Source organism: Schistocerca serialis, chromosome 8, assembly GCF_023864345.2.
Source record: "Schistocerca serialis cubense isolate TAMUIC-IGC-003099 chromosome 8, iqSchSeri2.2, whole genome shotgun sequence".
Classification (NCBI taxonomy): Eukaryota; Metazoa; Arthropoda; class Insecta; order Orthoptera; family Acrididae; genus Schistocerca; species Schistocerca serialis.
Window position 1 is genome coordinate 95,245,702 of NC_064645.1, and position 17,561 is coordinate 95,263,262.

At 41.6% G+C, this 17,561-nt stretch overlaps 1 protein-coding gene across 1 annotated transcript; it reads right to left on the reverse strand.

Annotated features, from left to right (window-relative positions):
• Nucleotides 1-515: 515 nt before the first annotated feature.
• LOC126416844 (uncharacterized) lies at nucleotides 516-1,757 on the reverse strand. Its single transcript, XM_050084727.1, has one exon. It carries the CDS (start codon nucleotides 1,755-1,757, stop codon nucleotides 516-518), a length of 1,242 nt encoding a protein of 413 aa, XP_049940684.1.
• Between the last annotated feature and the right edge of the window lie 15,804 nt (nucleotides 1,758-17,561).

Below are 17,561 nucleotides of genomic sequence, written 5' to 3' on the forward strand. Positions count from 1 at the left end.
ACACTCGGTCAAGAACATGGATGGTCCAGTCGTCGAACACAAGAAAGTACATACTTCGGGAACACTATCCACATCGAGTCTATCAAGTAACCACATATTAGTCTTAAGCAACTACACAGTCCATCCGAAATCGACAGGGGTTCAGAGTGTAAAAGTTTGTGCCTCATGTCGAAGCACCATGCTGACGTTGACCTCGGTATGCAGCGTAGAGTGGGGCGTGGGCGAGCCTTACATTTAGGCCCAATTTGTAGTCGTGATGTGAGGTACACAGGTAGATTCCAACGAGCTGTCTGAAGCGGATTAGGCTGTAATGCACTCATAATACGCGTAGGGTGTACAGTGCTACGATCACGCACATTCTAGAGCGTCTTTCGTATTAAGTTGGCTAACTTACGTTTCTCCTCTTTCATAAGGAAATGAGCGTAGTGGAGGCAGTGGCGAAATTGGGAGAGCAAATCAAGAAGGAGAAAATTCGTCCATCCTGAGTGAGTTGCTTCTGACACGCAACAAGGCGACTACAGTTGGCCTCTCTTTTCAAATTCTGGCAGCATTTGTTTTATAGCCTGCGTATACTGAGCGCTCGCGAAGGTGTTTCTGTTGGTAGCACTGTCACTTTCGTTCAGAGACGCTTCCACATCGAATCTAGTTTCGTCTTGAGTGCGCACGATTGGCAGCACTGCTACTGCCGAAAAAACGGCGTACAGTGCTTGCGCCTCGAAGTCCGCCAGTAGCTCCTCAAAGGATATCTGTTTGTCCGTACTGATACCAATATCGTTCATCACCTCGATTAAATGGCTGTGGTACTCCTTCAGAAGGTCTGTTAAATGATTGGCGTACACTTCTTCCGTAAGGCTTGTGTGAGTAAAATATTGCAAGTCAATCGAAGGTGAACTGTAGGAAGACAACTGGTAATCGAGAAGGACCACGTCTTGGACGACTCCTGCAGCGTATCTGAACATGATGTTGTTGACCCAGGTATCTGCGTGGGTTAGCACACGAAACTTTCCCTTCCGCTGCGTCAAGTCAGCTAGCCGTGGAAATATGCTTTCTGCGAGAGTTCGTATCCTCGGCGCATACTTTGAGAACGATCCGTCTAACGTGTCCAACTGATCCGCAAGTAACCTGCAACCCTGTTTCAATAAGGACTCCACATGCTGCGCTGTAGGTCCGTGGAACGCGTTGAAGACCAGGTAGTTGTCCAGAGCCGACGGGTCCTGCTCGAACAGCTTGACGGAGGCCGCGTGGAACTCTGCCAGTTTCCTGACCACGAGTTTGGAGTGCGCCAAATCGAGTCCGCTGCACCTCTTCGCCAGCGAGAACCCTCTGGCCTTCAAGTCCTCGAGAACCAGATAGCTGACTGGCTGCTTCCCAGAGGCGAAACACTTGGCAGACAGCTGCGTGTATTTACCGGGTGCCGCCTTCTCCAGGATTTGTGACATCGCGGGAATGGTATCGCAGAACATGCGAGTCTCTTTCTCGAAGGCTTGCATCTCCTGCGCCATCTTCTGCATCGCCTCTCGCGTCGGGAGGCACTTGATGATCAGCGACAGGGAGCTGCCATGGGGACTGGCGTCGCGCTCCAGCTTGACAGTCATGCGGTAGACGTCGCTGAGGTAGTTGTCGCCCGTAGCCGTCGCCCTGTGCACAGCCACCGAGCCGACCTTCAAGTCTCTGGACGCGTCGCTCTCCTTCAGCGAGGTCTCCGCGAACTGCTTGTCCAGCCACGCAGGCAGCACGGTGGTGGCTTCCGCGGTCATCACCTGCAGTGCAACAGAAATGAAAGGGTCGGTCTAGAGACGATTGAGACGAATTGTCTTGAATCGCAAATAAATGCTATTGGTGTACCTAATAAATTATGCAGAATCATAATACGAAAGCACACTCATAACAGCGAGAATTAATATAAACTTTCGTCTTTTCTTAAATTTCGAGTCCCCACGAGCAGGCAGGTTCTCAGAGACTAAAATCATTCTCGATGTTGGAGCGCGACTTCTCCGTTTGGTCCCCTCCCACAGACCAACCAACCAACCACTCTTCATGCAAAAGTTTTAGATGTTTAATAAGACCTTTTTATTACATAAAACTGATAAAACAATTCTGTTTTTTCAAAGTACGCGATTTTAGATAACTTAAGATACACAACTAAATTTGACATTTTCAGACGGAAGAATGCGATCTACAAGAACTACATTGACGGAAAAGGTTGTAACACCAAAATATAATTAACGTAGAGTAATGAAGTTGGGGAATGTCTCCTTACAGGTAACATATTTAACTGACTAACATTGGAAACCACTGAAAAGCCGGCCTAAGTGGCCGAGTGGTTCTAGACACTTCAGTCTGGAACAGCGAGACCACTACGGTCGCAGGTTCGAATCCTGCCTCGGGCATGGATGTGTGTGATGTCCTTATGTTAATTAGGTTTAAGTAGTTCTAAGTTCTAGGGGACTCATGACCTCACATGTTAAGTCCCATAGTGCTCAGAGCCATTTGAACCAAAACCACTGAAAATGTAAATTAGTGGTACATTAATAACCGCTGTAATAGCCTGAATGTTGAACGGAAACATGCAGACGGTCATCCATTGTGTCGTACAGACGCTGGACGTCAGGTTTTGGGACGGATTTCCATGCCTGTTGCACTTCATCTGCCAATACTGGCACTGTTAATGCTGATATGTGAATGACGCTGGAGTTGTCTCCTGATGGTGTTCTATACGTGCTCGATTGGAGACAGATCTGATGTTACAGCAGGCTAAGGGAACGTGTCGACACTCTGTGGAGCATGTTGGGTTACAACAGCGGTATGTGGGCGAGCATTATCCTATTGGAAAACACTACCTGAAATTCTGTTTATGAGTGGCAACACAGCAGGTTGAATCTCCAAACTGACGTGGAAGTTTGCAGTCAGGGTGCGTACGATAATGACGAGAATGCTCCTGCTGTCATACGAAATCACACTCCAAACCCTAAATCCGGGTGTAGATCCAGTATACCTGTCACACAGACAGGTTGGTTGCAGTCCCCCAACCGGCCTCTTTCTAACCAACACGGCCTTCACTGCCAGCGAGGCAGAAGCAACTTTTGTCAGAAAATACAACAGACCTCCAACCTGTCCTCCAATAAGCCCTCACTGAACACCACTGAAGTCGCAAATGGCAGTGGTTTTGAGTCAGTGGACAGCACGGTACAGATCATCTGGTTTGGAGCTGTCATTGAAGTCACTGATTTGTAACAAATGGCTTTTGATGTCGCTGAGCAACAGTCATACAATTATTGTTAAATGAATAGCAATAATTGTTAAACGAATCGCCATTTAACCTTATTGTTGTTTATGTAATTACGACCCAGGTTTCGGCCTTTTATGCGCTTTTCAAGTAATTGAGTTTATGTCATTAACGTATATTGCAGGACATCACACACAAACCTGGCCATAAATTAAGAAAAATATTCGCTCCCCACGAAATGCCAGATGAAATGTCATCATCCTGTAAAAAGATCACTAAATATGTTAATAACATAAACTCAATCACAAAAATGGCATTAAATGCCGAAACCTGGGTCATAATTGCATAAACAACAATGCAGTGAAATGGCGGTGTGTTCATTTAAAAATGATTTGTAACAGTTCGTTTTTCCACTGTGGTGCCAACTGCTGCTAAAATTGCTGCTGCTGATGCAGTGCGATGCGCCAGAGGCATACGCCGAACACGATAGTCTTCCCTCTGGGTTGTGCCACGTGGACGTCCGGAGCCAGGTTTTGTTGCGACCGTATCTTCTTATGACCAACGCTACCAGAAATCGTGTACAGTCGCTGCATTCCTGTCAAGTCTTTCTTCAGTATCGCGGAAGGAATATCCCGCTTCTCGTAGCCCTACTACCAGATCTCGTTCAAATTCGGTATTATGCTGACAATGGCGTCAGTGTTGACTAACATCAGGCCGCCACCTCCAGTCTCAATGGTAACTAACGTTCACGACCGTTACAGCGTGTATTTGAAGAAAACCTGATTCGCTCCCTCTTTGGCACTACTAGCGCCACTTCCATGCGACTGACGTGAAATCTGAACAGACGTCATCTTTCAGATGTAGAAGCACGGCTACCATCTTTCGATTATGTCGTACATCTCCTACTTCGTATACATTCATCTATTCACATATGTGTCCTAGAATGAGTTTTGACTCTGCAGAACAGAGTGCTTTTATTTGAATCTGCCTGCTACGCTCAAACTGTATACCAGACTGGTAGTCGAACCAAGAACCTCTCTTTGCCTTCCTAACGACTGACCCATTCAAGGGTGATTGATGACCCATGCAGAGTTCGAGTCCCGGTCTGGCACACAGTTTTCATATGTTACGGCGTTTCACTCAGCGCCCCACTCCACTGGAAAGTGAACACTCGTGTTGGAAACAGTCCCTTACTCTCTGGCTATATCCTTTCTTCCAAGAGTCCTAGTCCCTCAAGGTATGCAGGAGATTTGCGTGGTGCTTTGAAGCTAGGAGGTGCGGCACTGCCGGAAATAGGGCTCTGAGGGCGAGTAGTGAGTCGTGTTTGGATAGCTTAGACGGCAGAGCATTTGCCCCCCAAAGGGAAAAATAAATGTGTGTGAAATCTTATGGGTCTTAACTGCTGAGGTCATCAGTCCCTAAGCTTACACATTACTTAACCTAAATTATCTTAAGGACAAACACACACACCCATGCCCGAGGGAGGACTCGAACCTACGCCGGGACCAGCCGCACAGTCCATGACTGCAGCGCCCAAGACCGCTCGGCTAATCCCGCGCGGCCTAGAGGGAAAGCTCCCAGGTTCGAGTCTCGGTCCGATACACAGATTTAATCGGGCAGAAAAAATGGTTCAAAAGGCTCTGAGCACTATGGGACTTAACATCTGAGGTCATCAGTCCCCTAGAACTTATAACTACTTAAACCTAACTAACCTATGGACATCACAAACATCCATGCCCGAGGCAGGATTCGAACCTGCGACCGTAGCGGTCACGCGGTTCCAGACTGTAGCGCCTAGAACCGCACGGCTACTCCGGCCAGCAATCGCGCAGAAAAAAAATTACAAATATTTTGATCGCGTTTGGTTGATTTGACAGTTAACCGGTTTCGACTCTAATGAATCGTCATCAAAAACAAAAATTCTGAAAAGAAAAAAAAAATGCAAGCTTACTATTCAACACAAAATGACTGGACTTGTTACTTTTGACTTGCTCTTCTTAACATTTTTATAACTTCAGATGTAATAATAGCAATGAGCCATTTCTGTCTTTTCTGGATTTTTAGTTCTGATGGTCGCTCATTAGAGAAGAAACTGATTAACAGTCAAATAAACCAAATGCAGTCTCGACAGTTGCGAATAAAAGACTGTAGATAAAGTGTAATCAAAGATGATGCTGTCGCGCTATAATGGTGATACTGGTGGTGCTTGAAAATGATCATGTTCATCACGGGAGTGAAGTGAGTAGTGTCCACGCAGGGTACGGTGGCCGCCGCGCAGTGACCAGTTCTCGTCCAAACCGCTGGGCGAGTTCACTTGTTTGTTCTGATAGGGAGGCCGACGTTGTTTGTTCGCTTCTGGCCGGTTGGCGATGCTCCGTGCTGACAAAATCGAGTGGCACACCGTGCAATCTTTCTCAAACGATTTTACAGAAAGTATTCAGTAAAAAAAGAAAAAAAAAAGTATAACTTACAGCTTCACATCTTAGCTTCATGGTGACGCGTCCATCATTTCGTTAATGATCGTAGTTATTGTGATATTTTCGTTTGAGTAAGGCATTCAGAAACTGGAAAAAGTTTGCAAGGAAAAGTAGGGGTCCCTATGATTTTGCACTGGTGTACATGTTGCTGGATATGACATTTAGCTAACATTTTGAATTTTTCAGCGTCTTTGATTAGTAATCAAAACGCCCACGGTATGGGTTTCGAATCCCGCCACGGCTTAAATTTTGAATAAATATCTTCCACAATGGCGGCCGAAGACTTCTGTGATAAGAAGTCACCCTCATTCTGCCATAGGTCTTGCGAAAGAGGGCGGAAGAGCGAACAGAAATTTAGGACTTTCCCTTGCCCTTGGGATGGAAAACTGCCCGTAAAGACGGAAGAATCAGCAATGACCTTCGACATGGAACAACTGCATTAAAGACACAATATTTATCCGTAGGACATAGGGCCTGTTATTGGAAAATAAATTTCATGATGATCTCTCCCTTGACGAAAGATTACGGATCTTTCCCCCATTCAGATCTCCGGGAGGGGACTGCCAATGGGGAGATGACCACGAGAAACAGATGGATTAACCAACGGTAGGATAACGTTCTAGCAGTTGGGACGTGGAATGTCAGAATTTTAAGCGTGGTACGAAATATAGAAAATTTGAAAAGGAAAATGCAAAAGCTCAATATAGATATAGTGGGGGTCAGTGTGTAAGTAGGCTGTTTAGGTTTTTTTATTGGTAACGCCACCTCTGTATGAAAATCACTGGCTGTGCTGTGGGCAGTCTGTGTCTGCTTTGCATTGTTGTAATACTCGCCATTGTAGTGTTAGGCAGCTGGCTGTGAACAGCGCGTAGCGTTGAGGCTGTTTAGGTTTTTTTATTGGTAACGCCACCTCTGTATGAAAATCACTGGCTGTGCTGTGGGCAGTCTGTGTCTGCTTTGCATTGTTGTAATACTCGCCATTGTAGTGTTAGGCAGCTGGCTGTGAACAGCGCGTAGCGTTGCGCAGTTGGAGGTGAGCCGCCAGCAGTGGTGGATGTGGGGAGAGAGATGGCGGAGGTTTGTAATTTGTCATGAACTGCTATATTTATATATGATGATATCAAGGTAAATACATTGTTCGTTCTCTATTAATATCTTTCATTTGCTAACTATCCCTATCAGTAGTTAGTGCCTTCCATAGTTTGAATCTTTTATTTAGCTGGCAGTAGTGGCGCTCGCTGTATTGCAGTAGCTTGAGCAGCGAAGATTTTTGTGAGGTAAGTGATTTGTGAAAGGTATAGTTTAATGTTAATCAGGGCCATTCTTTTGTAGGGAATTTTGAAAGTCAGATTGCGTTGCGCTAACAAAATATTGTGTGTCAGGTTAAGGACAGTCGTGTATAAATTGTTCAAAAAGGGGAAGTTTCATATGTCGACCCTTAGCCAAGGATACCTCACTGGAATCTTCTGATTTTTTGTTGTAGTTTGTGTAATTAGTGTAGATTTTGTTTATTGCTAGCGCGTAATTGTAGAGAAAATCTCCTTTGTAGTGGCAGACTTTCTTTGTTGTACAGTAAAACAGTTGTGGCATGCATACAGATTTGCACCAAGTATTTAGCAGCTACGCTTGCAATTAACTAGATATTATTTTCAGTGCTATGTTAATGTGTTCTCCTATTTTTGCACTTCAAATTGTGCTTTTCTGTGTTATCGTGTGAAATATTGTGACAATTATGGCGTGTGAAAAACGTAACACTAGGCTCCAAACTAAACTGAGAAATAATAGTGACGACGAGCGTAGCTTATCAGCGCCGCCGAGTAATGAATTAACTGATGTTCAAAGTAGTAATTTGGTAACTGTGCACAGGGAAATGGAGCGGGCGTCAAACAATGGCGTGGACAGTGAAACAATTAGTGAAGAGGGAAGCATTATCGATCGATCGGTCGGCAATAGCTCGCCTCAGGAAGCCGAAATGACAGGACACGATCTCGCAAATACTGTAGATTCAGGTTTTGGATCCTCACCGTTTTCTCAAATAAGTCAAGACACATTTTCTGCTTGTCAAAATGTGAATGTTTCCGGTGTAAATTCACTGCCGAAAAGCACTGAGGAACATGTTTCAGACACCAATGCATTGTTATTACAATTAATACAACAAATGGGACAAACACAGCAAAAGCTTCAAAAGTTAGACACAGTGGAACAAAATCTCAAAAAGTTAGACACAGTGGAACAAAATCTTAAAAAGTTAGACACACTGGAACAGAATCAGAGACAAACACAGCAACAGCTTCAAAAGTTAGACTCATTGGAACAAACTCTTGAACAAACGCGTGAAGATTTAACTACTGAGTTACATAACATTGAATCGAAATGTCAAAAAGTCTGTAATGACGTAAAAACTCAAATTTGTGAGCATTTTCAACCTATTTTTCCGCGGCATGAAAACGCATTACAGAATCACGAAGCAGCCATAAAAGAACTGCAAATTATTGTTCATGAAAATCATGAGACCTTGCAAGCTAAATTTGACTCAGTTGCATCTACCGATTCGGTTACGCAACTTGCAAAAACTCAGGAAAACTTAAAGAACACAGTAGATTCGATTTCAACACAAATGGACACTCTGAAACTTGGCTCAGAAAAACACATTGAGGAAATGTGTTCGCTATCGGAGAAAGTAGCCGAACTTTCGGATCAGTTCACTAACTTATCTACGAAGGTAGATGATAATCTGAACGACACAAAACCGGTAGTCTTTAATGACACAGAAGAGTGCGAACAAATTAGGAAATTCAAACAAAATCAGAATCAAATTAATACGCAACACCAAAGAGAAATCCGGGAAGTACAAGATCAGTTGACTCAGGTAATACAAGAATTACGTATTTCAGAGGCCACTCGCGCTCCAATACGGGAAGAGGGACTTAGAAATACGGAACAACCACAAAATAATAACACAGGACACTTCGGAAGTTATGAAAGAAATTGGCAAGGTGCACCGAATTTTGAAATGGAACCGCCGAAACGACGTAACAATGACCGATATGCGACTCGCCGACATGATGACTTTGACTATAAGCTGTTCATTACTACACGTAAATTCAAAACATTTAAGAATTCTGGCAACGACATTCATCCACAAGCATGGCTTCATCAATTCTCGCATTGTTTTCCTCCCAACTGGTCGTTAGAACACAGATTAGAATTTATGTGTGGCTACTTGGAGAATGAACCAGCTGTAAGAATGCGATCGGTAATTCACGATTGCCACAGTGAAGGAGAGTTTTACCATGCCTTCCTCTCAGCATATTGGTCTCACGCTACACAAGACCGTGTAAAACATAGCATCATGATGATGAAACACTTTGAACAATCTGAATTTTCCAGTCTTGTGAAATATTTTGAAGACATGTTGCACAAGAATCAGTACCTGACAAACCCATACAGCCCCTCAGAACTCATTCGCATTTGCTTAATCAAATTACCTGAACATTTACGACATATTATTTTGGCAGGACGTTGCAAAGACGACATTGAAGCTTTTCAGGGACTGTTACAAGAACTGGAAAGTGACATTGAAAATCGCGGAACGCGAAAACAGGGACACAACAATTACAGGTCACATCCGTCACAATTCCGTGACGACAGAAACAATAACCGGACACGACTGGTCTATTCTTACAACGCAAATCGTGACCAAAATAGACACCACCCGTACGACAACCGTTGGCAGAGTAATAATAGTTACAGAGAAGGATCGCATTTCCGTAGTAATGACTATCACAGAGACACTCAGAGAAACAGACAATATGGGAACCAAAACAAGTATTATCAAGGGAGGCAGAATAACTTCAGACGCTAACCTTGAGAAAAATTCCAGTATTCTTTGCCGACGTATACCGCATGACAATTGCATTCAAGTTCAAATTCTGAGTACTATGAAGAGTAAAGGTTTACACCAGGTTTCACATGTAAAACCGTTTATTGAAAGATAATCTGCTTTTTAACTTTGTCTTTGCCATAAAACTTTTCACTTCACATTTCTAGTATGCTTTGTCAGATTTAGAATCTGTTAACATGTAACAATGTTTGAAGTGAAATATCCAGTCAAGAACCAAGAGAACTTATTTAAACAGAAATTACGAATGCATTGTTATAGTGAACAGACGTCACAGTGTTATTGTGTGTGTACATTCTTGCTTGTTAGTTGCACGATTACGTAACGACTATCAGGCTTACATACTTAGGACACATACTGGTACTGCTAATGAGATTTTAATGCAACATTTTGGTTTACTTGAAAATACATTCTCGGTTTACAGTACTTTCTGTGAGATACCAAATGACACAGTGTTAGTTTATGTGACAGCTACACGATTTTATCACGACGCTACTAATGAGTGACAATTTACAATGTTGCTTTTGCAGTGTATCTGTTTTATATCTGCACAGTTTTCTGAATTCTTCTAGGAAGAAAAACATGTTTTAGTAGTAACTTTTGTGGTATAGCAACAATGAGACAGCCTTTTTCGTGGCATAACAATACGTTACTGTACAGTACTTTCTTCATCACGCCAATAAGCGTAATAACTACGATATCTATACGCAAAGCATTTCACTTTTGTTTATCATGTGGTAAGTACATTGACTTCTGCAGAACTTAGCTTTCGGAGGACGATAACTACGACACTTCCACAGAGATTATGTTGCGACAAGATGCACAGTTTAGCGCTACAGTACACGCATTTGAGTGATCAATCTTATACTTAAAACACTTATTTTTAAATATTTTTTTTAATTACAAAGAAAGTTTTCCGTGATACATTTCATTCCATTGCTGTAATTTGTAACACCTGGGAGTATAATTACATTTATCCTCATGGGGGTACACGCTTACTTTGTGGACCATGTGTGTGGCAACCACAAGGAGCCCTAGCTAATATGGTATTTGCTTACACAACTTTACACATCGGTACCATATTTCTCTAACACATAATTACACAGCTATCTGATCATTTAACTGAGAGAGACAAACTTTTTTTTTACTACATCAGTGACAGATGTTTACGTAATTATACCGTTGGATAACTTCACACTTACGAAATTGTATTTTGTCTGTACTTAGTGAACTGTTCATATTTTTTTGGAACCATTGTGATACTATGAGAGCTTTGAATGATATATTTGGTATGGGATCATGATTTTTAAAGTACGTTTGAGGCAGATGACACTTTTGACATGAGCAGAGAATTTTTTTTAGGTTTTGAAATTATTGCAGAAAGCTACGACGATTTTGAGATTTGACTGAGGTGTTATGATGTTATTTTTACGACGACGATGTGTATTATGCTGTTGAGATATGTTTATGATCAATAAAATATTGCTACCGTATATGAGGAATAAGAAGTATGTTGGAAACCAAGAATCGTACTTTAAGAGTTATGAAATGTGCGTAAATGCGTGACTGTATCACAATGCTGACGAATATTTTATTTGGACACTTATATTTATAGGATTTTCTTTCTACAGATTTGCAACGCTAATTCTTGACCTGTGAAATATTTTTATGTGAGACTGTCACTGTAGCGGAAACTGCTGTCGTAAATATTTCCGTAAGAAAGTTAAGTGACCACCTGCACGTAATGCATCGTGGGCACCCAGCTGTGTCGGACGCCTGGAGAGAGGGCCATTGGCGCGTGCCTTTCAGAGCACAGGAAGGAAAAAAAAAGGGAGGCCATTATCCTGGCCATTATCATTCCTTTAGAGAAAGCATCGCAAATCCGACACGCTAATTACTTGGAAACATATCGTACTTTCTGATATTTACTGAAATGCCTAATGAAATGACAAGAAATAGTTTGTCTACACACCTGACTATGACTACTGTCTTCCTAGATGAGAGATTTTATTACTACTTATGAAATGCCACATGACTATTGAACGATGTTCTTACGCTTTGCTTTGTACATAGTTGCTTATTTCATTTGATATCTAGTTTCTAGCTGCACTGCAGCATTGGTTAAAATAAAATTTTATAGATGTACTAATATAAATATTTTCTGTCTACAGATCGAGTATATAATAATTTTTTCCAAAAAAATGAGGGAGCACAAAGCGACATTTACCTTCACAGGAACTGCATTCATAATTTTCTTTTCAAGTACTTGGTAATTTCTTTTGTAGAATAAATTGTGATGCATCACTCTAGTGTTAAGATGTGACATAGGTATTAGACATGGCCATTTTTAGTGTAATATTTTTTTCTGCTTGAGCTATGTCATGTTTTGATATAAGTTATTACATTTGCTGCTGCTAGCTTTGCCAATCTGTATTTTTTGTCATTGCTGCTTGTGTTAATTGTTTTGTGCTGCTGCATTGCCTCGTCCCTGAGTTTAGCATTTGAGCTCAGTAGATTTAAGTTAGCTTCAGAGGGGGTAGACTATATAAGAAACTGACTATGGAGAATAGGTAAAGAATGCATTGAGAAGTTATACAAAAAAAAGTACAGAAAACAGGTTTAGGTAGGATTTTCTTGGAAATAAATGTTGAGGTGAGAAATGTGTGAACATATAAATACAGAAAGCATGCTTAGATAGAATTTTTTTGGTGGAAACAAAGGATGAAATAAGAGGAAAGATATATGAAGTTTTGGGTTGGACTGCAGTACCAAAGGTTACACTGAAAACGAACCCTATCCTTTCCTATTGGTGTTATCCCACTATGTGTTTGTGTACCCTTGTGTAGTTGTTTTCTTCCTGTCTCTGTGTAGTTTCATAGAATTTTTTCCTCTTTTAATATTAAGCTACATTCACTATGATGAGGAATACTGTTATCCTCAAATATAATTGGCATTAATAATATGTTATTTACTTTGTAAAGATGTTAGACATTATTCATTCTGTTTAAATGCTCATGTGTGAAGTTGATGTTTCGCAAGTTATTCTGATCTTCTATGTATGTACTCATGTCATAATTCCTGTAACACTGACGTATATGTTTATTTCTATTCTTTTGTAAAGCCCCTATTACTACAAATGTTATCTGTATTATTATGTTTTTAATGATGTGTTTTGTACCTTTGTTATTGTATTCTTATGTTATAAAATTGTATAGACACCAGTTCTTCAAATTAAGTTACATTTCACGGCACACGTTTCTGTTGGTCATAGTATATGGACAATATGTGAGAAGTAGGGACTGATAGTGTTTGCACGTGTGTTAATAATTCAGCAAGGGACTGGATAACAGCATTGCTGGTTCTAAGGACAATTCCAAAAACTTTGTGAGTGCACAAGTGGTGGTTATGGACTTGCTATATCATCCGCAAGACGCTTCAATGGTGATTGTGCACCTGCACAGTCACAACAGATGGCTGCTGGCTATCTCTACAAGGACTACAGTGGGTCTACATCAACCATCAATACCATCATCTCTACAAGGACTGCAGTGGGTCTGCGCCTCTGGTGGCCCACCAATACCGTAATCTCTACCAGGACTCCAGTGGGTTTGCTCTGTGATGACCTACCTACCAATATTCTTCAAAACTTCGAATGACTCTGCTGTGGGTTTGCTCCATTGTGGCCCATTACCTGTCAGCATGTCAAGAGTCAGCACTGTCTTTCCGTTGGAAGGACAACACTGCTTCTTCAAGACTGTATGGAAATCCACTACTTCCGTGTGCATTTTCTTTTACTGCTCAGACTTTGAGAAAAACACTGAAATTTTACAGTGATGAACAATCTGGACTGTCTTTATGGACTGTGAAAAAAATTTTAGCTTTTGACCAGCATTGTATAAATAAGTGTGTGCATTTGATATCTTTGTTATTGTAATTATGAAAAATTTTTTCAAATCATTATTGGCCACTGCCCAAAAATATTTTGTAAAATTTTTTGTGGGGAGCATGGGGGCTATGTAAGTAGGCTGTTTAGGTTTTTTTATTGGTAACGCCACCTCTGTATGAAAATCACTGGCTGTGCTGTGGGCAGTCTGTGTCTGCTTTGCATTGTTGTAATACTCGCCATTGTAGTGTTAGGCAGCTGGCTGTGAACAGCGCGTAGCGTTGAGGCTGTTTAGGTTTTTTTATTGGTAACGCCACCTCTGTATGAAAATCACTGGCTGTGCTGTGGGCAGTCTGTGTCTGCTTTGCATTGTTGTAATACTCGCCATTGTAGTGTTAGGCAGCTGGCTGTGAACAGCGCGTAGCGTTGCGCAGTTGGAGGTGAGCCGCCAGCAGTGGTGGATGTGGGGAGAGAGATGGCGGAGGTTTGTAATTTGTCATGAACTGCTATATTTATATATGATGATATCAAGGTAAATACATTGTTCGTTCTCTATTAATATCTTTCATTTGCTAACTATCCCTATCAGTAGTTAGTGCCTTCCATAGTTTGAATCTTTTATTTAGCTGGCAGTAGTGGCGCTCGCTGTATTGCAGTAGCTTGAGCAGCGAAGATTTTTGTGAGGTAAGTGATTTGTGAAAGGTATAGTTTAATGTTAGTCAGGGCCATTCTTTTGTAGGGAATTTTGAAAGTCAGATTGCGTTGCGCTAACAAAATATTGTGTGTCAGTTTAAGCACAGTTATGTATAATTGTTCAAAGGGTACGTTTCAAGTGAATTGAAAAGGGAAGAAGACAGGGATTTCTGGTCAGATGAGCATAGGGTAATATCAACAGCAACAAAAATGGGGTAACGAGAGTAGCATTCGTTATGAATAGAATGGTAGGGCAGAGATTGAGTTGCTGTGAACAGATCAGTGATAGGATTTTTCTCATCAGAACTGACAGCGAACCAACAGCGACAAAGGTAGTTAAAGTATACATGCCGACGCCACAGGCCCTAGATGAAGGGACAGAGAAAGTATATGAAAATATTGAAAGGGTAATTTAGTACGTAAAGGGAGATGAAAATCCTGGAAAGAGGTTGTAGGATAAGCAGTAGAAGAAAACTTTATTGGAGAATAAAGGCTCTGTACTAGGAATGAGAAATGACAAAGACTAACTGAGTTCTGCAATAAAGTCCAGCTAGTAATAGCGAATACACTGTTCAAGAACCACAAGAGAAGGAGGTAACTTGCAAACGGACGGAAGATACGGAAGAGTTCAGTGAAATTACATTACGGTAAGGCAGAGATTCCGAAATCAGATACTAGATTGTAACGTGTACAAAGATTCAGATATAGACTCAAATCACAATTTAGTAATGATGGTAATGATGGAGAGAAGGCTGAAGCTTAAAAGAATAGTCAGGAATGTTTTTTGATGGTCGCCTGGAACTGTGAGCGTGGATAGCCTCCACTTAATATTTGCAAAGAATGTGAGTGTAGGCTTCAGCTTAGAGCGACACTTCTCCAGCACTCGGCATTTCACCTACACTGCATGCCCGCAACGGCCACCACCACTGCTATCCCCACACTTGACCTGCCGACTGCGCAGCTGCTGGTCACTTTATTTTGCGCGCGCTCTACTACAGTAGGTCCTCGTTGAACTGCACGGAGTAGCCAACAGTTACTAATAGGGGAGGATGGAAGAGGGATAAATCTATGCATTAAGTGAAGTCGAGTGTTGTTGACTAGGACTGCAAATAAGATGTATCTTAGGATGGATTTCATTGTCACATGTCAAGGGGTGGTTGAATTTCCGGTGGTAGGTAGCTGAACTGGCTTTCTGCTAGATGTTTTGGATAACGTATTAAGCTGCGTATAAGGCGGGATGTGGGTGCAGTTGCAGAGTAGGTAACTGTGGTTAGCGATTATTGGATGGTATATTGGGTGTTGGGACTGATATTTCCGATTAATATATTGGCTGTGAAGGTGCTCCAAGGTAAGACGTAAGTATGGGAAAATAATTAGTTGGTGTAGGAACTTAGATGGAGAAGTTTGGCAGATGCAGAACCGTGCCATACTGCATGTCATTCAAGGTTTTCGAGCGATTGGTAGAGTTAAGGAGACGTGGAGATCTTGGAAATATTAACACAAGTTTGATGGAGTCTGATGTAGGAGTTATAGGTGAGGACAGTGGTGGAAGGTTGTAGGTTACAAGTATGGCCTTTTAGTAGTTACAGTCGCTTAAGTCAGTTTCGAACTTTGTATTGGACGGTAGGGAGGTATTCATTCCATGTTCGTTTTCTGTCAAGGGTCAATCCTATACGCTTTACTGTGTTTGCTGTAGCTGGAAAGGCAGAAATCTGGACAATGGAATCAGCGAGTGGCGCGTACAGAGATGGTGGTATCGATTGTCGGTGGAGTTACTTGAAGCGTCCGCATATTACATCACTCGTCCAGACATTAAGTGGCTTTCTAGCCGGGCGTGGGACAGTTGGAGTACGCTGTGGGTACCTAGGTACGCACTGCCATTATAATATTATAGCAGATAAGTGGAGGGCTGGGAATATGGAAAGTGTACCGTGTTCATCGCTTTTTATTTATGTACATTATACAAATTTCTCGTGAGTCACAGCTTCGCTCAGGATATACATGTATAATTCCTGCTGAACAATGCTGCTGAATTTTATCCATTGTCACCATGCATTTCGGCCCCAGAGATGAGAATCTGATGTTGACTCCTCCAATAATCTGCTGTCTGTTTCCTGACACATTTGTTAATAATAATATTGTCCTGTCTTTGTTAACATTCTATTTAAAATTAATGCTCATTGATGGTATAACAGGCTTATGGTTATTGCCTCCCTCCTCCGCTGTAACTAACCGATAACCGCGGAGAACGGTGTTGATTCCATTTGAGAGTCCCTTGAAAACCTCCTAAGTGGCTATTTATTAATGAATAGAAAACCGAATTGGGACGTTCAGAACGCTACTGGAAGTGGTACACTTATCTAAGACACGATGTTTGGGTTGACGAACAGGTAAAGTGAAATTATAGGGAGAACAAAACAGTTTCCTGAAACCTAATGATGATTCAAAGCGAGCTACAAATGCTAAAAAAAGTTTTGAAATCTGCACAATCATGCGTGACCGAATATTAGATCATCTGTGGCAAACAATGCAACACTGCAAATGCATCCAGTGCTCAAAACACCTTTTGCCGACTCTCAGTTGTTTCAGGAATGATTTATTTAAACCGCCAAAAGCTGATATATCAAAATAATTTTTGTTGCCCTCGAGATTGAATCATAGGTTGTCGTCATGTCACATAATATTAAAAATTTAAAACGGTAGTGCGTTTCGTTGACATCAGAGGTATGAGCGGTGTATAAGAGCCGACTCTACTAAATATCATGCCTCCATCCCAGACCAGTTTGATATTAACTGCTATATTTACAATACTGTATCAAGATTTCTATGAGTGCAGAGTAAGTGTACCGTGAAACTTCCTGGCAGATTAAAACTGTGTGCCCCACCGAGACTCGAACTCGGGACCTTTGCCTTTCGCGGGCAAGTGCTCTACCAACTTTTTTTATTTTTATTTTTATTTTTTTTTTTTACAGCTGAAAATGTGTGCCCCGACCGGTATTCGAAACCGGGATCTCCTCCTTACATGGCAGACGCTCTATCCATTTTTTTTTCTAATGTCAGGCTTACCACCTTTGCTGACATACATTTTGTTGTACTATCGCATAAATAGTGTCTACAAAGTCCATACGTTAACAAATGGTGGCTAATTAGAAAATTAATTAATTAAGGAAATGAATAAAACTGAAAATGCCCAAATGAAAGACATGAAGACATTGCGGATAGTACAAATACAAAAGAAACATGCTCCTATAGCAATGAAATGAAATTCGTGTCGGGGGCGACACCTGCACACGACCCGACGTTTGATAGAGCTAGAGAGCCATCTATCGACTCGTTCTCCAGACGTTGGTGTAAGACTGGGTCGTCTTCTCGAAATTAACT